The sequence below is a fragment of the Phalacrocorax carbo genome, chromosome 7 (genome assembly GCF_963921805.1).
Source record: "Phalacrocorax carbo chromosome 7, bPhaCar2.1, whole genome shotgun sequence".
Classification (NCBI taxonomy): Eukaryota; Metazoa; Chordata; class Aves; order Suliformes; family Phalacrocoracidae; genus Phalacrocorax; species Phalacrocorax carbo.
This window is the reverse complement of record NC_087519.1, coordinates 28170237-28191021: the sequence shown is the minus strand read 5'-3', so window position 1 is coordinate 28191021 and position 20785 is coordinate 28170237. Positions and strand designations below refer to the sequence as shown.

At 44.3% G+C, this 20785-nt stretch overlaps 1 protein-coding gene across 1 annotated transcript in view; it reads right to left on the bottom strand.

Annotated features, from left to right (window-relative positions):
• MYO7B (myosin VIIB) overlaps window positions 1–20785 on the bottom strand; it is a 59342-nt gene that overhangs the window by 12361 nt on the left and 26196 nt on the right. The window contains exons 22-39 of the mRNA XM_064457257.1: window positions 20644–20751; window positions 19903–20079; window positions 18924–19133; window positions 17838–18005; window positions 17489–17560; window positions 16801–16928; window positions 14459–14585; window positions 12897–13016; window positions 11843–12016; window positions 6372–6599; window positions 5765–5932; window positions 5046–5163; window positions 4826–4952; window positions 3907–4076; window positions 3025–3206; window positions 2084–2211; window positions 1377–1534; window positions 748–901 (exon numbers count right to left, since the gene is read on the bottom strand). Of these exons, the coding sequence (XP_064313327.1) occupies window positions 748–901; window positions 1377–1534; window positions 2084–2211; window positions 3025–3206; window positions 3907–4076; window positions 4826–4952; window positions 5046–5163; window positions 5765–5932; window positions 6372–6599; window positions 11843–12016; window positions 12897–13016; window positions 14459–14585; window positions 16801–16928; window positions 17489–17560; window positions 17838–18005; window positions 18924–19133; window positions 19903–20079; window positions 20644–20751 (2717 nt within the window). The remainder of the gene's footprint in view (window positions 1–747; window positions 902–1376; window positions 1535–2083; window positions 2212–3024; window positions 3207–3906; window positions 4077–4825; window positions 4953–5045; window positions 5164–5764; window positions 5933–6371; window positions 6600–11842; window positions 12017–12896; window positions 13017–14458; window positions 14586–16800; window positions 16929–17488; window positions 17561–17837; window positions 18006–18923; window positions 19134–19902; window positions 20080–20643; window positions 20752–20785) is intronic.

Genomic DNA, 20785 nt, shown 5'->3' with positions numbered 1-20785 from the left:
AACAAACAGAAGCTCCTTCTCTAACTTTTGCAGTGACACAATGCAGCTAGAAACAGACGAGCCATTTCGTTAATAATTAGTATTATTTTAAGCTTCTTTTTGCCATTTAGTTCTTTTGGAAGTAGATCAAATTATAATTTGATGAGTGGGGAAGCAAACACCAGCTTGTTTCAGAGACTTGCACATGGGCAGGGTCCTGTGTAACCAATCTGTTCTGCAAGCCAGCTATGTAACCTAATTAATATAACTACTCAAAAGGATTCACTGGTAGTAAAAAGATCTAGTGTGAACTACGTGCTTACATGAGGGAAACATTGTCATTAGGAAACTTAAACAGAGGGCTGGCAGTGCCATCACTGAAAGCATGCAGGAACTCTGTGCAGTGCCATATTTTCTCTACAGACTGCCTTGGGAGTAAAAGGGCCTCAGTATCACCTTGCCTGCCTCACACCATACTGCACCAAGATGAGCACTGAATGCTGGTGGGAGCAAAGCAGCAGCTCAAGGGAGATAGGTAATGGTCCTGCTCTGTGGCCTATCACTGCCAGCCAGCAGTCCCGAGTGCTCTGCAAAGGTGAGCCCCACAGCACTGCCTAGAAAAAGGGGGAAGGGGAGGTCTTACTCCAACATTTGGCCATTCTTCCCCTCTGCCCCACCTCTATCACAGGTGTAGCAGGGATTCCTCCTCACCACCTGCACTTGAGCCCTGGCTCTGCAAAAGTAGGGTGTTTGTACCCAGGTGAGTACCTGTTTCTGTTCTCAGTCAGTTGCTTCATAATCTGACAGTAAATCTCATCCCGCAGGACCTCCTCCTGGATAGCTGCTACAAATATCTGGTCAGTGACTTCCACAGAGGAATGTGCCTGTTTTGAGGGATAGTCTCCCATGAATTTCATGATGGGTGAATGTGCTGTTAAGGACAAAAGCAGGCCAATTTTGGATGGTAAATGGGAAGTCTCATCTGTATCCTAACATGTTAGTGATTCTGTTGATGTCTAAGTGGCAAATACTGGAAGGAGGGTCTGGAACATATTCCCTGCCTGACCCTTACCCCCTTTCCCTGTACAGCAGTCACTGCTTGGCTGTGATTTGAACTGTATTAGCTGCTTCCTCTGGGCATGTGCAGTAAAACCACATTCTCAGTTAAGTGAGCTGTCAGGAGTTGTGGAGCATTGGGAGGGAATAGGAACTTTTCCTCTGTAGACAAGGGAAGCAATGCTAAGTTGTGCAGAGTTGATATCCCCTACCTTGATGTAAATGTATCCCCTGTAATGTGGATGCAGTATTATCTCAATGGAGGTGAGTTTTTGTGGAGGTAGCTAGCTCTTCCTTCCCCTGAGTGTTATCAGGTCCCAAAGGGAAGAGTGAAAGGATATCAATGAAGGTCTGACAAGCCAAGTCCCGAAGGTCAGGATCTGTGCATGCTGTCTTCAGCAAGGGCTGTTTCAAGGGCTCCTTAGAGTGTGCCCACAGTTGACTCTGCCTGCGGGATTTCTGGAGAACAGCTTTGCTGATGGATTCCTTTTCAGGAGTCCTGAATGAAGTCAAGTGCAGGCAATACAAAACTGCTGATCAGTATCACTAGGAACATAAGAGGTCATAATCACAGAGACTTATCTCTAGGCATGTTCTTTCCCAAGACAGCGATTTCATATCTTGTTTGATTATGCATGTCCATAAGAACAGGAAAATATATATTCTTGTAGATCCAGAAGGGAGAAGGCTTGCAAAAAGGAGTTTTAGAAGACTAATTTTTCCCTTACTTTCTGAGGCCTGAAATGTTGCATACCCTAGCTAACTGGTAAGTACTGAAGAAGGCGTGAGAAACAAGAACAGTCTGCTGGAAAGAAAAGAAAAAAGTCCACGTGGGGTTCTTCTACCCTTCCCTTTGCATTTCTGCAGACAAAAGATACAAGCAGGCCATGTGCCAGAATCTCTGTGTGTCCAAAGACATGCTTAATTACAGGGAACAAAGAGAAGAAACCCAATCAGAAATGGGAAATGCTGTTACATCCTAGGCTTTAAGGATCACTAAAGCTCAGCTAGAACTTTCCTAGGGTGCACGTTATACACAGAGCTTCACCTGAAGTGTTCGTAGGAGAACTCCTCCAGGGTGTAAGGCTTTACTTTGAGATCCTCTTCTTCAGGTTCATCCACGTAGGAGTTCTGTGAAGCTGTTCTCCTCTGGTCTGGAGACATGATCAGCAAACTCTGGAATGACACAGCCACATAGAGATGTCACATGGACACAGGTCTTTACACACATTGTCAGGTGTTACTCAGCGTATATGCGCAGATGGTGTGTGCTAAGCTTGAGTGTTCTGTGCTGCAGAAGACCACCTGTCCCCTAAGCAGCATCTTCAGAGCTCAGGAAAGACTTGGGAGTAGTCAACTCAAGGAATTAATTTCCATAAATGCAACAGTAATGACCACCAAAATGTGTGTGATTATCCAAAGCACAACACTTGTTAAAAATGCACCTGCTTATCATTGGTGTGTTTTTCCCTCACTTTTTCAGCTTTTTACTTGTTAGCACAGTATCCAATCTACTGAGTCTCCAAAACTAAAGATAAAATTGTTAGCAGAGTGATCAATGGGAAACCTTGACTCCCACAAAGAGCATGTTTTTTTAATGTAACCTGCTACACTTAGAGCTTCCTTTGAGATGCAATGTATGATCACCAATCAAGCTCAGTTTTCCTGCATTATGCAGGAAAATTCAACAGCACACACCTTTCCATTAATTACTACCAATTCCAGGCACTGAAATCCCTAACGGAGAACAGAGCACTTTTTTGAAAGTCATTGCTTTTGTGCATCTGCAGTCTTTTCCCTAGAGTTTGGGCTGGGTTTAGTTTTGTTTTTAGACAGGACAGCAGGAAATGATTTGCTTCAAAGGGAGGTATAGAACTTGTCTGACTTTGGAGGAACAATTAATTTCCAGTTGTAAGTTTAATAATTTTTAACACTGGTACTATAACTTATCTTCCTGTCTCTTCAAAGAGAGTGCTCAGCTTTTCTTACCAGCACTTGACTAGAGGGTTTTGTGAGAGTAGGAATGATGTAGATCTCATCTAAAAATACATTCCCTGTTTTGCCTGTCCTTTCATTCTGGGCACAGATCCATCCAGAGTTTGCATCCAGGCTTTTGTCTTCAGTGAAGATTAGCAAGTCTCCCTTCTTGAAGGACAGGATGGCAGGGTTTTCTGGAAAACAGAATAAGGGAGTACTGTTCAGGCTTGACAGTCCAAGAAAATGCAGAGATTGCAATGTGAAGGACACAGGAATTGTATCTTGAAGGCCTGAACTCAATTAGCAATAGAAAGTGATTTGTGTAAATACAGCTAATTATCCAGGAACACTTCAGAGAAATCACTTAAATTTCCTCTGACAGCCTGATTTTGATCCACTGAGGGCAATGGCAAAACATTTGGTTTAAATGGATGCTGACTTTGTGTCTAGAACTGGCAGCAAAGCATGGAAATAAACTCAGTAGTTGTAAGTAGATGAAGATAATGCTTACACTTTAATCCCCTCTTGTCTGTTCAAGCCAACTGTATTCCACAGAAAATTCCAGTTTACTACCTCTGTGAATTTTTTCTGGAAAGTATTTTCAGCAAGCTCAGCTCTAACTTCCTACTGTAAGCAGGCTGAGTTGTTGGAGACTGTACTCTCTAAATAAAATATACAAAGAAGTAGAAGGAGGAAGCAAAGGTAATTTGCATTCAAAGGTATTGAATCACATTGCCTTATGCTCTCTGTTGCTGTGCTGATCACTGTGCATCCCTCTTGGAGCAAAGGGACTCTTGCTGAAGTTCTCCCTCTTCTCTTTCAGCTCTTTCCAATAAGTACTGTGGGTTCTCTCAAGATTTCTTCCCTACCCTGTAGAAAAGTTATAAGGCTTACCTTGGGATTTTGTCTCATGCATTGCCACAGCGAATCGTGATCTCTTCTTCAGTCCTTCCAGGAACATGACCACCAGTTCAGCAATGACAACGCTGTTCACAGATGTCAGAACAAATTCCTCAGCCCGAAGTGTGATGAGAGTGCAACTCTGTCCAAATGACTTCACTGCCCTATGTATTATTGAACAGTTTGTTACCAGAGCATCTGAAAAACTTACAGACCTGTCTGCAGTCACAGCCAAGGCACCTTGCACCTCCCTTACAGTGAGTGTTGGTAGTTCTTAAGTTGTGTTCTCAGGAGTTGGCATGTGTGAAGGACTAAAGTGGTTCACATTTACTCTGGACTCCACCATGTTTTGTACAAAAATGCTTCATTAAAGACAAAAGAACACCCTTCTTTTGAAGTAACTGGGCAACTAATTAAAACTCTTGACAGTCCTCACAGAGGTATTTTTTGTGTATGTAAGACCCTATATTCTCTGAGTGATCTGATGCAAGGTTGTGTGCCCTGAGGAAGCCAATGGTTACCTTCTTTCCCTCAGTTATCCTGTTCAGGTCCATCACACCTGAGAAGTATATGAATTCCCAGCATGCATAACAGACAGTGGCTTAATTATGTTAGTTATTTGGGCCATTCTTGCCTTGATGGATGTCTATGCTTCCTTACACCTTTCTGACTGAGCAGGATCATCTTTCCTTACACCAGCTGGGGAGATTCAGCCATTTCAGTGTTTCCTTTACAGGTTGCTCAGAACTTGTTCCTTTCTGTTTCCCAGACCTAGGCTAAACCACCTTTCCAGGCTCAGATAAAATCATTTAGGGAGACAGCAGAGAAACTACACCTCCCTCCTACATGGAAGACCCTTTCTGAGTGTGGGCAGAGATGCCGCCTTCAGATCTTGTCTTTCTGGGGCACTCACCTGTTGGTGTGGATGCCAGTTATCTCTGGGAAGGTCAGCTCAAGGAGCCGCTTTTCTGACTCATCCAAGAAGCAGATACCTTTCCAATTTACAGCAACAATAAAGTGGTTCTTAGGCAAGCTGGGACCTGAAAATGCAGAAAAAACTCCTTATCAGTGCTATACAAGTCCTCCTCTATTGATCTTATATCTGTCCTCTACTCCCAGGCTCCAGGTATTACCTGAAAACTTAGTGACTTCAAAGAATCGGGAAAAAAGCAAAGGCCACTGAAAGCGAGCAAAATCTACAAGTTGTTCCTTCACAGTCTGACTGGAGAGATGGTCCTGTGTATATGGGGCCTGCAGTATAAAAACATAACCAAGGTTTTCTCAGTAAAATCTGGTTTGCATGATCTGCAGACAGTAAAGACCAGGCCTGATCCCAGAGCTTCCCAACAGCCCTCTGCTGTCACTGGTGTCGAGTACCTGGAGAAAGTCAAATCAGGAACAGCCTCCAGGGGCCCAAGCCACACGCAGCTGAGCCTGCCCACAGGCATGTGGATTCCAAATTTCCCTCAAATCCCCACTGACTGAACTATTCAGAGTCTAACATTTTGGATGCCATGGAAATAATCCAGGTAATCCATTTCCAGATCAAAACCAATATTCTATCCCATGCCCTTCCTGACTCAGTTGTCACATGAGAGATAGAGAGCCTTAAAAGATGCTCTATTCAGAGATTTAAATATACTTTTTTCATTCTGCCCTGCCTGTTGAGCCCTATATGGAAGAGTGAGTGGAAAGGTTCTTTGCTCCCTTGGCACTAATTAACTATTTGGGATATACAACTGAGATGTTTTTCCTTCTTCCCCAACATTATTATTCATAAATGGAAATGGTGAAAGAAGCAGAAGCTGGTGCTCCAGAGTGGTTACCCAGCAGTGCCCGACAAACCTCTTACCTTAGCATGTGCGTAGGTTATAAGGCTCACCCACTTTTCCAGGGGCTTGGACTTCAGCTGTTTCACTGGAATACAGTCACGGAGCACCTTCTGCACTGATTCACTGTGGATGGATTCTCCAAACTGGATGTAACAATATTTTGCACCTATCTCCACCAAATCCTCCTCCTGAAATAATTAATCCATTTAAAAAGGCCTAGAAAGATGTCACAAAGTCCAGATAGGCTTGTTCAACCTTGAGACCAGTTTAAGAATGGAGTTTTTTCCGTTTTTGTCTGGATGACTCTTGACAGTCATCCAGCATAAGGAGAGATGAACTTCACAAAATCATAGCATCAAAGAGATTATTAGCAAAGATATTTTAAAAGGACTCAAATTGCCCCTTTGGACACGCCTCCAGCTGTCACATGAACTGAAAGTTGCGGAAAAAAAGAATTATTTACAGCTGCCAGTGTGACAGCTGGCACAACCACCTGGACAGGTACTGTTCATTAGGAAGGGAAGGGTTGTTCACAGCCACTAGACCCTTCATTCATCTTTCTGCTTTTTAATGGGGGAAGTGTTAATATAGTTTTGTCTCTCTAGGAGGATGAATAAGGAGACCTACCTTCTCACAATGGTACTCTCCAAACCGGATGCCGCGAATGACTTGGTGGTAAATGAGATCAGTGCTGATAGGATCCTCCTGGGAGTTGTGCCAGGGGGTGAAGATTTCCTTCCGGAAGTAGAGCCGCCAGGGCGCATTGCGTTCATGTATGCCCCGCTCCTTCACTAGCTGTTCACACTGAGAGATGGCATCCAGGACATGATCTCGTCCCCCACCCAGTGACCAGACCTAGAACAAAGGGACACCACGTTTACTGGCATGCCTGCTTTGGATCTGAGTGAAGGATAACAAACCCAAAGCTCATGGTCTCCTGAGAGTAAGAAAGACTCTGAAAAGGTAAGCAGATGGATGTGCAAGTTGTACTTTGGTAAATGTATGTATTTTTATGTACAGGGATGGTATTGGGAAAAATAAGTTGGAAGTTAAGACAAAGCAGCTCTGGTTTACAATCTTCTATTTGTATCCTTGTACTTTGTTTTTGCCCTGTATATCCCCTTAAGTGCACATGTAAGTGTTGCTGTAATCTACACAAAAATGCCATCTCTGAATTAATTTATTTACTATTGGTCCCTAACTTTGAGCACCAAGATGTCATCCTGCTGTGTATGTCTATTTTACAGCATTATGGTAACAAAAACCAAAGCAAAGGAGTGGCTAGAATGCCAGCATGTGAGCTAACAGCAGCAGCCCTGGCAAGGACCTTGGCTTTCAATGCCACATGACAGGGGCTGCATCAGAAGCACTGTAACACAGGACAAGAAAGTTATGTGCAGCAGTGCAGATGGGAAATATGTCTTTGAGCAGAGCTCCCTAGCGTGTGGGACCTGCTGGTTTCACCCTGCTCCTGCAGTTCTGCAGTGCTGCATGCATGATCAGTAGGTGGGCTCCCAGAACATAGCAGGGAGACCACAGTGCTGCACTGCCCATGCATGGGAGCAGGGACACTAGTCAATTATGTGACTTGGCAAAGGAAACCTCACAGGCCTGCAGCAGGAATGGCTAAGTGGCTAGCCAGCAGAAAGGCAGAATAGGATTATCACCTCCTGAGATTCAGCTGAGATTCAAAACTGATTTGGTTTGAGCATAGGACTGGAATGGGCATGCTTCCAGAAGTCAGAGGGAGTCCTCAGTGAGGCTGCGTGGACAGCAGCTGTGGGGGAGCCCCTAGCTCACCTGCTGTGCTGTCCATGCTTTGCCCAAGGTGTGGTAAAGGACACCATTGGGCGAGCCAGTGCAGATCCAAATATAATGCAGATGGACAGCCCCTGCCAGTGCGGCAGGGAAATGGGAGGCAGAGTGCGGGGTGAGGTTGTGCAATGACACAAGCTCCATTGTCACAAGGACCAAAGCAGGGTCCCCCGATGGGAACAGCATCACATGTGATGGTTGCATAATCTCCAACTCTACCTGGAACGCAACCACCCCGCTTACCACCATGGGCGCCCTCTGCCAGCACCCGAGGAATTGGTGGACTGGATGTCGCCACAGTAGAAGACTCAACTCTCTGGGGCACACATGTATATCGCATTCCATTGAATATGACAGGGCCTGTTGGGGGAGGGTGCAGTGCACTGTTGCTAGGTCGTTCCAGCATCACCACAACAGGCCTGTTTGTCCTCCCCAGAGTAATTGATGCTGATTATAGTGGCCAAATACAAGCTATGGTTTGGACACCAGCCCCACCGCTGTCAGTTCTAAAAGGAACCTGGATTGCACAATTAATACTTTTTCAAGCAATAGTACTGACAGCCAGTGAAACAAGCTGTGGCTCTGCTGGGTTTGGATCGACAGGGCAACGGGCTGTTATTTTGGACGTCAGATATCACGTGACATCATCCAACCATACATGTAACCCTGTGGAATCCTACCAAGCAGCCACAGATGAGCCAATGCACGATGCTAGTAGATACAGGTGCAGATGTTACAGTTATCGCGGCCAAAGATTGGCCTTCCACACGGCCTACAACATCCCCAGCTAGTGGATTAGTGGGAGTCAGAGGCCTGTCCAGCACACTTCAAAGTTCTACAATCCTCATGATAAAGACCCAAGAGGGAACGACATGTACTGCTTGTCCTTATATCACACCGATTCCTATCAGCCTGCTGCGACGTGATGTGGTAGGACAGTGCAGATTTACCATCTCCACCCCTGAACATTTTTGGTAGTAGCCATTGAGGCGCGACCCCACTCCACCTCAAATGGGCAAGAGAGACCCCCCCGTATGGGTGGATCAATGGCCGCTTACCCAGGAAAAGGTCACAGCCCTACAGGAACTCGTCCAGGACCAGCTTGCGCAAAGACACATAGTACCAACAAACAGTCCATGGAATTCCCTGGCATTTGTAATCAAAAAGAAAAGTGGAAAATGGAGATTGTTGCATGGTTTATGGCAAATAAATGCCGTCATGGAGGATATGGGCTCGTTACAACCTGGCCTACCATCACCTACAATGATTCCATCCAATTGGAATATAATCATTGTTGATCTGAAAGACTGCTTTTTAACCATCCCGCTGCACCCAGACGATGCTCCAAAATTTGTTTTTTTAGTGCCAAAACTTAATAAGGGGGAGCCAACAGATTGATATCACTGGACTGTACTCCCTCAGGGAATGAAAAACTCCCCAACAATGTGTCAGTCGTATGTTGCAAAGGCAATTCAGCCAATCAGACAATGTTCTCAAAATATTTACATGTACCGTTACATGGACGATCTATTGTTAGTGGGGCCAACTTGTACTGTGCTCGAAGAGGCCCTTCAGGCCTTAAAGCAAGCACTGTAGGATGCAAGACTTCAGATAGCCCCTGAAAAGATACACACGGAACCTCTGTGGAGGTATTTAGGATGGAAAATTTTGGAACAAACCATCCAGCCTCAAAACGTGGGAATAACCACCAATATTCAGACCTTAAATGATGTACAGAAACTATTAGGTAATATTAACTGGATTTGAACCCAATGCGGCATTGACAATGCCACCCTTACTCCCCTGTTCCACCTGTTAAAAGGAGACACCCATATAAACGCACCACGAAGTTGGACACCAGAGGCACAACAAGCACTACAGATAATCAATGACAAAATGTCAACTCAACAATGCCATCATCACAGTGAAGACATCCCACTCACACTGTTTGTCTGTAACCAAGAGGAGCAGCCTCTTGCTATAATTGGACAGTGGGATCCACAACATAATGACCCCCTCGTTATTCTAGAATGGGTCTTTTTACCCCACCGACCTACCAAGACCATTGCCACATGAATAGAAATGTTTGCTGACCTTATTAAAAAGGGACTGGAGAGAATAGTAGAGCTTGCAGGGGAAGAACCAACACTTATTGTATTACCTATCGTAAAAACTTATCTGAATTGGAGTATTCACAATAGCCTTGAACTACAGTTAGCCTTAGCAGGCTTTAGTGGAAAGCTGGATACCCATCTTCCCACACAGAAGATGTTTACCTTTTATTATAATGTTAAAATAGAAAATCGACCATTGTGTCAAAGACAGCCAGTCAATGGCCATACGGTATTTACCACTGGATCAGGGAAGTCAGGCAAAGCAGTGGTAATGTGGGAAGAGAATGGAGTCTGGAAGCATGAAGTCGAGATTCTCCACAGCTCACCACAAATAGTGGAGTTGCACGCAGTCATAATGGCCTTTCAATTCTGGCCTACTGCCCCTCTTAATATCATTTCTGACTCCCAATACGTAGTGGGCATGGTTGCATACAGAAAGAGCTCATCTTAAACATATAATAAAGCAAACCCTATTTTTAAAATTTAAAGAACTTCTTCATCGAACAGTGGAAACACCCCTATTGTATAACTCATATTCGAAGTCACACAGAGTTACTGGGTTTTCTTACACGTGGTAATGCCCATGCTGACATTTTAACTAATGTAACCCTTGCTGCTCCCATACCAAATGTATTAGAGCAAGCACAACTCTCTCACGATTTTTTCCACCAATCAGCAAAGGCTTCAGCGAAGCAATTATGTATCACCATTGCTGACACCAAGTTAATCGTGCAAACTTGCCCAGACTGTCAGGCCTGTGTATCTACCCCTGCCTTAGTGGTGAACCCTCAAGGTTTACATTCTCTCCACCTGTGGCAAACAGATGTCACTCACATTCCTGAGTTTGGATGACAAATATGTTCACATATCTGTTGATAGGTTCTCTCATGTAATATGGGCAACGGCCGCCACTGGCGAAACTAGCAGACATGTACAGGCCCATTTCTGAGCTGCTTTTGCTGCACTTGGAATCCCAAGCGAAGTTAAAACCAACAATGGCCCAGCCTACAGCAGTAGCTCACTTAAAACCTTTCTTCACAAATGGGGTATTCGCCATGTTACTGGCATTCCCCACTCCCCTACCGGTCAAGCTATAGTAGAACAAACACACCACACAATCAAACAACTACTCCTAAAACAAAAAGGGGAAGATAGCCAAGAAAACCCGCACAACTGATTATCAAAAATATTATATGTGATGAACCATCTGTCACTACCATTCCAAAATGATGATACCCCACCTATAGTAAAACACTATAAAGCCATGAGCAAAGCCCTAACGTCTATTGAATATTCAGAACAGCCCTTAGTAATGATAAAAGATCTAAACACGGGCCTGTGGGAAGGCCTTCTTCCATTAATAACTTGGGGGAGAGGGTATGCTTATGTCTCCACAGGTTGCGGTCCCCAATGGATTCCGGCAAAAGGAGTGAAACCATGGCTTGTGGCCTCATCACCTTCCTCACCATCATCAGCCTCTACCTTTCGTGGGTCTCTGTCCAACCATGAAGAAATGTCTGTGTTACACTCGCAAGCTTAATGGGACAGGAGTTGATATGCCTGTCCTCAGCCAGCGCGGATAATCCCTTTACAACATGTCTTGTGGGGACTCATGGTTGACTGGATGGGGAATCACAGGATGGTTCAAGGAAATAGTAAAAATGGCTATAGTATTTCTAATAATATTCCTAATTTTGCTTTTAATTTTGCCATTCTTTTGTCAGTGCTTGCAGCAATTAATAGAGAGAACAGTAAAAAATATGTGGCTAATACAAAATAAAACCGGGGGAGATGTGGGGGGATGAATTTGCAAGTAACTTAGCACTGTTTGACACGTCCTTGAGCTGAAGCAACGTGGCAGTAAAAAACAGACAGGAGCATGGGAATGCCAAAAAAGAATTAAGTAAGCCAAAACAAATGAGGTAGCACAAATAGAACAGCCTATTAGAATGTAGCATAAGGTGCGTGCTTAGAGCTAGCTGACGAATAACAGAACTGTTTGTGCACGTCATCATGTGGAGAATGTGTCGAAAAGATATATAAGCAGTGAAAAGCTGGCAATAAAGGTTTTCTGCGGAACATCTGTCAGGAGTCCGTGGCATTCATCCCTGCAAGCAGCAACTCCACAGAAAGAGAAGGGAGCTTTCATTCTATTTTTCTACACTTTACCTTATCAAACACAGCAACGTAGAGTGAAAAACCAAACAGATCCTTCAGTTTGGTTTTATCTGCTATGAACTGACAGATCTCTTTGGCAATGGAAGCAGAGTCTGCAGGAACAGTGATGCTTTGGCCATTCATCAGGGTGACATTAAACATAATGGGTTTCTTCTGCTTTGTTGCCTGCAAGTCAGAGTCAAATGAGAGAAACAAGAGAAAAAAAAAAGTGGGCAAACATTACTTTTCTGTGAAGAATGAAGAAGGCATTTAGATTTAAGAACTCCAAACACTGTATACCCTAGTCAGCAATCTTTAAGTGAATCTCCAACATCCACATAGTTTCTTCAGTGCATAGTGAGTCTTAAATATAAATTACATCCCTGGAGCAGCACTGGAATCAAGATCCATCTTCCCCTCAGCTCAGGGGAGTTGATTATCACTTAACTGTAGTCTGACAGAATTTTCATGACCCTTATTTGGTACGATGACTTTTGGGTATAGCCTTACATGCATCAGTGGAGACATGGCCTGCAGCAAGAATTTGCCCAGGGAGGTATGTTAGGCAATGAGGTCACTCAGATTTAGGAAGGAATTGAGCTGAGGTCTTCACTTAAGGCATGGGGGTATGTGTGCATGTGTGTGTGTGACTTCTAATTACTAGGGTGACATTTAAAGGAAGGGGGAGGGTGATGTAGCCCTATCATACACACTTCCTCCCTCCATTTTAAAAGCATAAGCCCTGTTCAGTTCTTTCCACAAATGATGGTAAGAGCTTCCCTCAGGAGGTGGCTCTGGCCTGTGGCTCCTAAGAGGATGGAGGTATCTCCCTGCAAATCATGGGTTGCATCTTTTAATGTACATCCTCTACTGGGTTTAGGTTAACTGAATAACCAGAAGAGGTGTATCTAAGAAGCTGTGCAGAACAAGGCAGCTGGTCTCCAATCCCCTTGTGCAATTGATTTCCATTATTAGACTTAGGAAGGTCTGTTAACACAGGTTAGTAAATACAATCCAGCATCAAATGACAAAGATCAATATAAATTATCAAAAAGGGAGTTGCTACCTGAAGTTCCAGCCAGCTCGGAGGTTCAGCCCGTGCTCCGTTGACATAGGTACGTCTCAGACGTTCAGCACAATATGGTGCGTAGCCTGTGGGCCCATGGTGGATGAAGTTCAATAGGTACTATATGCACAGAGCATAAGAAAGAGTTAGGAAACACTAATCCTCGTAAAACACTAGAAATCTTCCTGCAGCTAATAGACTAGATTAGAGTCATCAGTTAGCTTACAGTTCATCAGAAAGTGTTTAAGGTTAGGGTTGGGATTAGTGTTTTGGAAAAGGAGATTTGGGACACCAAGTTTTCCATCATTCTGCAAAGCTTTTAGACTAAAGAGGAAGGCTGGTGTCAGTCTATTTGCTATGTTTAACTGTATGATAAATATTAGACAGTGGAGACTTTATTCTTATGATCAGAGCAAGGGTTAGAGTTTCCAATTGAAGAGCCTGAAGTATTGTGACATTCTGTATGAACCAAAGTGCTGGGAAGAGGGTTAATTGCAGGTTAGGGCTGCTGATTAGGGTTACTTTTAGTTTTACTAAGTTCTCTGGCAATATTGATAGTTGACATCCATGATTAAGATTGGACATTGCAAGAGAAGGATCAGATAAACTGAGCTTTTGGAGTTTGTATGACTCTGTTCTCTTGGATGACGTGGTATAAGCATGGACTTGTATTTACATACTTGCATTTAGTGCAAGCATGGGTCAGTCAACTGGTTATTTTAATGATTAGGAATATTCCTAGAGATAGGGTATGGATTTAGAAAGAGAACTAGAAGAAGTCAGATCTTTTGTGAATCCTGCATGGTTCACAGACTTTGGATTAAGACTGGTGTCAAAATATGTCTATGGCTTGTGTCTGGTTTGTTCCAATTAGTGGCCACTTGGTAAAGCTTGGTTAGATTAATATTCAAGCTATGGTGTCAATAAAGCAAGGCTTGAAGATTCAGGGATATCTACAGATTCTGTTTGCCTCTAAGACCTAGGAGGAAGGCTGATGTCAAGTTGGAGCTACAGGTTGTGTTGGTTTGGTTTGGGTTTTTTTCCCCCTGTGATGAACTGGGTTTATCATCCATTTAAATTTTGAAATTAATGTATTTAAGAAAATTAATGGGAAAAGTCCAAATCCCTATTGGATTTTGTAGGGTTTGCAGATGTAGGGTAAGAACTGGTAAAATATGGGGAGTGACTTTATGCTGGACTCCTGAGTATATTTAATCACTAGGATTGTAACTGAAGACAGCTTTTAAATGTTGGAAAGGCAGAACTGGAGACAATAAGATTTGCCAGATTCTTTGCAGATTACAGATCTAAATGAGTGCTGATAATCAACAACAGAACCTGACTTGTATGTCATGTAATGAAAAATAATTAAATGTGAGTACAGCAATCATTTCTTTAAAGTCCCAGATAAGCATATGAGATGAGTTTCTGTTAAAATCACAGCACCAGCTGCTACAGCAGCCAAACAACTTATGTGACTATTTGTATAAAAACATCAAAATACACAAGAAACCAGATCAGCTAAGGCATTGAAGCTGCTGTAGGAAAGGATAGCAATGTACCTTCACAAATGTGTCTGAAGGAGGAAAGCAACCAAGGCAAAGTGATAGAAGGATCCAGCCTCGAGCATAGCTGCTCCTGTTGTTGTTTTCAGTGAGCTGTTTGCAAATCTGGCAATAAATCTCATCTCTGTAATAAAACATGTGAAAGCAACAGATAATGATTCACTGTCTGAACTGCCTTTGGCTACAGTTCCACTGCAAACTTGGCATGACTGGAAGCATGATGAAGTAGATTTGAGTTAGGTTTAACCACCTGTAATGTACCACAGGAAATACCTGTGTCATGGGCTTTGGCAGGAAAAGTCTCAAGGTATACTTAGTGCTCTTTGCCACCCCTTGTTACTCAAGCGGTTCAAGTGCAATTCCCATGCTGGCTTACCTCCTGTGACAAGCAGGGAGGCTGTGCAGAAATAACAGTTGCTGGGTCATCCAGCTGTGAAATGGCATTGCTGTCCCTCCACATGTGAAACTTGCTCTAAGCTCTCTACAGTATGTGGCTTGTGTCTCACAGCTCTTGTATGTCTGCTCATATGTGGATTTGGGGATAAGGATAGGGGGACACCCTGCTTAATTTTCTATTTTGAGTAAACTTGGAATGAATCCTTGGAAAGGAATGGAGGAAAGGGTGCTTCAAAGTGAGCTTCTGAAAATGCAAGTTGCCTGCAGCAAGGACATATGGGAAACGGATGCAAAAATCTGCATAGAAACAAACCTGCTATTTAAAAATCCTCTTAAACTTTCTGGACTCTTGGAACACACATTTGGCAAGTCTGATGTAGGAGGACACAAGTTGGATGAGGTTTTTGTTCCTAGATGTGGATGAGGAGATTGAGTGCATCCTCAGTAAGTTTGCAGATGACACCAAGTTGGGTGGGAGTGTTGACATGCTCGAGGGTAGGAAGGCTCTGCAGAGGGATCTGGACAGGCTGGAACAATGGGCCGAGGTCAACTGTATGAGGTTCAACAAGGTCAAGTGCCAGGTCCTGCACTTGGGTCACAACAACCCCATGCAACGCTACAGGCTTGGGGAAGAGTGGCTGGAGAGCTGCCCGGCAGAGAAGGACCTGGGGTTGTTGGTTGACAGCCAGATGAACATGAGCCAGCAGTGTGCCCGGGTGGCCAAGAAGGCCAACAGCATCCTGGCTTTTATCAGGAATAGTGTGGCCAGCAGGAGCAGGGAAGTGATGGTGCCCCTGTACTCAGCACTGGTGAGGCCACACCTCGAATATTGTGGTCAGTTTTGTGCCCCTCAGTACAAGAAGGATATTGAGTTGCTGGATTGTGTCCAGAGAAGGGCAATGAAGCTGGTGAAGGGTATAGAGAGCAGGTCTTATGAGGAGAGGTTGAGGGAACTGGGGTTGTTTCGTCTGGAGAAGAGGAGTCTGAGGAGAGACCTTATCACTCTCTACAACTACCTGAAAGGAGGTTGTAGTGAGGTGGGAGCTGGTCTCTTCTCCCAAGGTACTAGCGATAGTACGAGAGGAAATGGCCTCAAGTTGTGTCAGGGGAGGTTTAGATTGGATGTCAGGAAAAATGTCTTTACTAAAAGAGTGGTCAGGCATTGGAAGAGGCTGCCCAGAGAGGTGGTGGGGTCGCCATCCCTGGAGGTATTAAAAAAACGTGTAGACGTGGCACTTCAGGGCATGGTTTGGGAGACATGGTGGTGTTTGATTGACAGTTGGACTTGATGATCCTAGAGGTCTTTTCCAACCTTAATAATTCAATGATTCTATGAGGTAGAACACATGATGAACTGAAGGAGTAGATACTTAGCCTGTGGCTGTCATGATACATTGATGGAAGGCAATTTTTGCCAGCTGAGGATCTGCTTCTGGGAGCATCTTGACTGAAATGAAGCAACTACGTAGAGAGGAATGCAGTCCACAACTGATGTCAAGGCAGGGTCTGTGCCTATGGGCTTTGTTACAGAAAAGTGTTGCATAAGCTGAAATGGACTAAAGTGGAGAAGAGAATTCATGGGGTCAGGTCAGAACCAATCAGCTTCTGTCTCATCCTCACACCATGCTTGGCCTAAGGTCAAGGTGGGGTATTCAGAAAGCCATACCTGGAGGCAGCTGACCTACTAGATGAAGATACCAGAAAAGGCAGTAAGGGAGTCGTTCTCTGTCCCCTGTAATAAAGGTGAACCATCTTCCAAAGAGGTATGTGGCCTACAGTCTCAGTTCTATGTGACTAGCTTGGGCTTTCAGTCAGGAATCTTCAGAGATAAATGTGAGACATTTCCAGCATTTGGAAAATGCCCCAGGACTGTGGAAATGGGATGCTAGATTTCCTTGAAGCAATAGGCGCCTGGTCCTAGAAAGGATATACAGATTTCCTACCTGATGGCAGGACGCAGAATTGCATTGCCAATAATGAAGTGCACTTTTTCTAGGTTGGACATAGGTCTCTCAGAGATCGAGCTGTCCTCTTGGAAAGCCTCTTCTCCAGTTCTCAGCTGGTCTGTCACCTGAAAGAAACCAAGCAGAACCCCAGAGTGCTCTCGAAACCTCCCCTCATACCAGGCAGCATTCCCTGAAATGAGAGACATAGTTTCTTTATCTTTCTGGCTAAAACTCTTTCTGCTCAGTGCAGGAGCAGTTAGGAACAAACCATATTTCCCCCCCTCTCAAGCTAACTCATAAAATGCAGTGTTACAGCACTATTACTGGCTAGAACTTTCTAGTACTGTCCGGTACAGCCCTAAGCACACGGTGGTTCTCAGTCCACTCAGGACTTTGGGCAAACTGTTCTGTAATAACAACAATCCTCAACAATAAATTGTTCTCTGTGTTCAGGGGTCACTCCTCAGCAGGAAGGGATGAAGTGGATCTGCCAGAGAATGAATGACAGCAGTGCACATGGGGATGGCTTTAAAGAACAGTGCATCAGGTATCGCACACGCAGGGCTGCATTGGCTTGGCAGCGGAACAAGTTCCCAGCTGGGAGGTTGCTGTCACATCTGTCAGAGGGTGAAGACAGGGACCAGGCAAAAAGACCTAGGGGAAGTGATCTATTTCCACATCTTACCTTCCCTGTCAACTTGGATGACCGTTTCAGCTTCAGGGAAGAGATTCCCTTGGAAATCTTTCTGCTTTCTCTCTACAACACACATTACCATTATAGGAAATTAGTTGAATGCATAGCAAGAATGATTCATTAAGGAAGGAAAGATGCTCAAATGGAGATATTTTTGCTTTGTCCCCTCCTGCCAGAAGGAGCTGCAGTGTCCTTCCAGGACTGACAGTAGCCCTTTTGCACTTCTGGCATTTCAAGTGCAGTAGCATGAAAGGGATCCTTTGCTTTTCTCACTCTTGGTAGAACAGCACAGAAACCAAAGAAAGCAACTGAAAATACAAACATATCCTTCTCCTCTCACCATATTTGGGCTGTTGTTCCTGAACTGGTCCTGGTTTTTCCTGCCAAGGGTGTCATATATCTGTGTCATCACAGAGCTACTCTTGGTGGTGGCATTCCTGGTAAACATTGCTGGCTCTGGTAGGTCCCCCATGAACCTCAGGATGATAACCCACACGACTAGAGAAGCCTGTAGTGGCAGAAAGCACAGTCAGAAACTATTAAGAGAACCAATGGGCTCATGCTGTTTCTACCTGTTTAGATGAGAGCATTTTCTTCCTTTATGCAGTCCAAGCTGTTAAAATTCCCATCTCCTCCCACCGTTTACACCAGGAGTTTGCTTTCATGTCAAACAACAGGAGAGCAACACTCACAACACTCTCATGCTAAAGGAAGAGGATGCAGCTCTAGTGAGAATGTCAAATTTCATCTGTGATTGCTGAGTCCTCACCATTCTCTTTATTGGCACTTTGCAGGTGTGCTGTGGCTGGAGTGAGGCAGAGAAACCTTGGCTGAACTACACTCTGCATTTACCCACCTGGACAGACAAGCAGTTGATTGAACTTTTCCAGGAGCCCTCGTGCCCAGAACTAGAAAGCCAAGTAATAGCAAAGTTTTGGGAGCATGGGTCCCTCCATTCTGCAAGGCTGCTTAGCATTAAAAAAATCTCCCCTGTGGCTCAAATGGAAAATTGGAGGCCTGGGCCTCCCCTCTCTGTCCTAACTCACAGACCAGCAACCCTAACAAGAGCAGAGAAATGGGTGAGCTCTGATGCTTCTTCTTTCCAGTTGGTTTTTGCCCGCAAAGGGTATCTGGAGAAGTCAAAACAAGCCTCAGAGTTCCCTCTTTAGGCAGACTAAAGGTGACCAGATAGCTTGTGTTGGGCAGGTATCTCTGTGAAGTACCTGCCTGCAAAGTGCCAAAAAAATGCTGATGGGAACTACTACTTTCATACAAGTGCTTAGGATCATCTGCTTGGCTCTAGAGCCTCTGCTTCCCACGGCTGTGCCAGAGGTGGGGGCACCCAAGGATGAGGGGAGCTATAGAAGCCAGGGCTTCTATAGAAGCCAGGAGGGAGCAGGTTCAACAACAACGAGGAGCAAGATACCAGGATGTTGTCCTTGTCATCATGGTAGAGTAGTGGGTGCCGCAGCTGCCTCCGGATATGCGTATGTGTAGATGATCCCTGGAAATAAGTAGCTGCAAACTTTGGGAAGGTATACTCTTCCAAGCCATCTGCTTCCTCTTCTAGCTCCACACTCATTGGAACCATGTCCAGGTCCACCTCATCCAGCTTGTTAGGCTTTGTTTCCAAATCCTGTGCAGAACATGAGGAAGAACACTATTTCTTTTCCCTGTACTCTGATATGCTTACTTTATGGTTTGTTTGGGTTTTTTTTTTTTTTGAGGGTTTGTTTTCTTTTTATTTTTGGCCATAGGTCCTCCTGAATTTATCTTTCCAGCTAATCCCAAAGCAATTTTCAGCTGTTACCAACAGATCATTGGGCCTCAGAGCTTGTCCTTCTGAGATGCATCCATTCCATATGACTTTCCTGTCTTGATCTTCAGCAAGAACACTGTTGATGGAAAATCCAGGTGCTATCTCATTGCTCACATCCTGCACTAACCCAGACCATTCTACTCTGCCTACCTCTCCCTACACAATTCCATCCTCCACAGCTGGCAGGACAAGTATATCTCAAATTTTGCTTTCAAGAACATGCAATAACTTGGGTCATGAACTGCCAGTGTGTTTCAGCCAGAAAATCACTGACAGCACTGTCAGCAGAACATGTGGTTGGTGACAAAATGCAGCGAATGGCACTATTTGGTGAGGGTCTGCTGGGCCAAAGAAACAAATGTGCAGTAGCATTTGAAGACAGATAGTCCCCAAACTGCATGTGACCAAAAACTTTTGGGAACTGACTCTGAAAGCAGATCCCAAAGAGACGGGATGACTAATTCGGGTGATTCTTTCACTGTACAGAAGTTCATTAAACAGAATTGACCTCTGATGGAGTTCCAACAAAGTCAATAGACTTACATGAGGGATGAACATGACTCATTACCAGTCTGCAGCTCTGTACCTCAAAACCTAGAGGAGCCTGTCCTTCTTGGCCTCCGATCATAGAAGGTAAAAACCCAAAAACTTTGTCCACCATTTCTTGGTCGCTGATAACATCACGATTTGTTGGTTTATTGGCAAGAGCATTCCTTCTTTGTCTTGCTTCTGCGTCCTCTCTTTCCAGAGCAGCCAGATGTTCCTTTAAGCATAGAAGCTGGTTAGGCATGACTGGAACATCATTCTGCTAGAATGAATGGGTGTGAGGATGAAACACTATTACAAGGGTGTTATGACAGTGAGGTCCAGCCCTGCTAGTGCGGTGTTAGAACGTGAAATCAAATGTTGCTTGTGCTAAGCAGTCACAAAGACCTAACACATCAGCAGCAGGGTCTTGCTCTTACAGCTGTCCTTGTAGACTTTTGGCCTATTGGTAATGATGTGCAATTTTTCAGGAACTTTATGAACAGGAGATAATACAGGAAAAACACAGAATTCCTAACAGCAGAAAAACCCACATTATTTAAAAATGTTTTGTGTCAGGGAGCTGTAATAGCATTGTGCATGTTTGGCTAACAAGCCAGTTCATACTGCAAATAGAAATGTGCATGTGTTTGCCTTGTCCCATTTCTAAGGCATCATTACAAGTAGGTTTACAATTATGTCTGCTTTTTATTAAAATGTAGCAGTGCTCAGAAATTTGAGCAAGTCTGTGAGTGTGAGCTGGGCAACACAGCATTCAGTGTTCCTCTGCCAACATACTTACCTTTTCCAATCTCATAGCTTCTTCCCTTGCTTTCACTGGTCCAAGGACTTGGAGGAGATGTTTCTCTTCTTCCAAGCAGATATTCCTGGCTTCCAGCTTGCACTTGTTCTGTGGACAACAGGACCATTCTGTGATTTTTTCC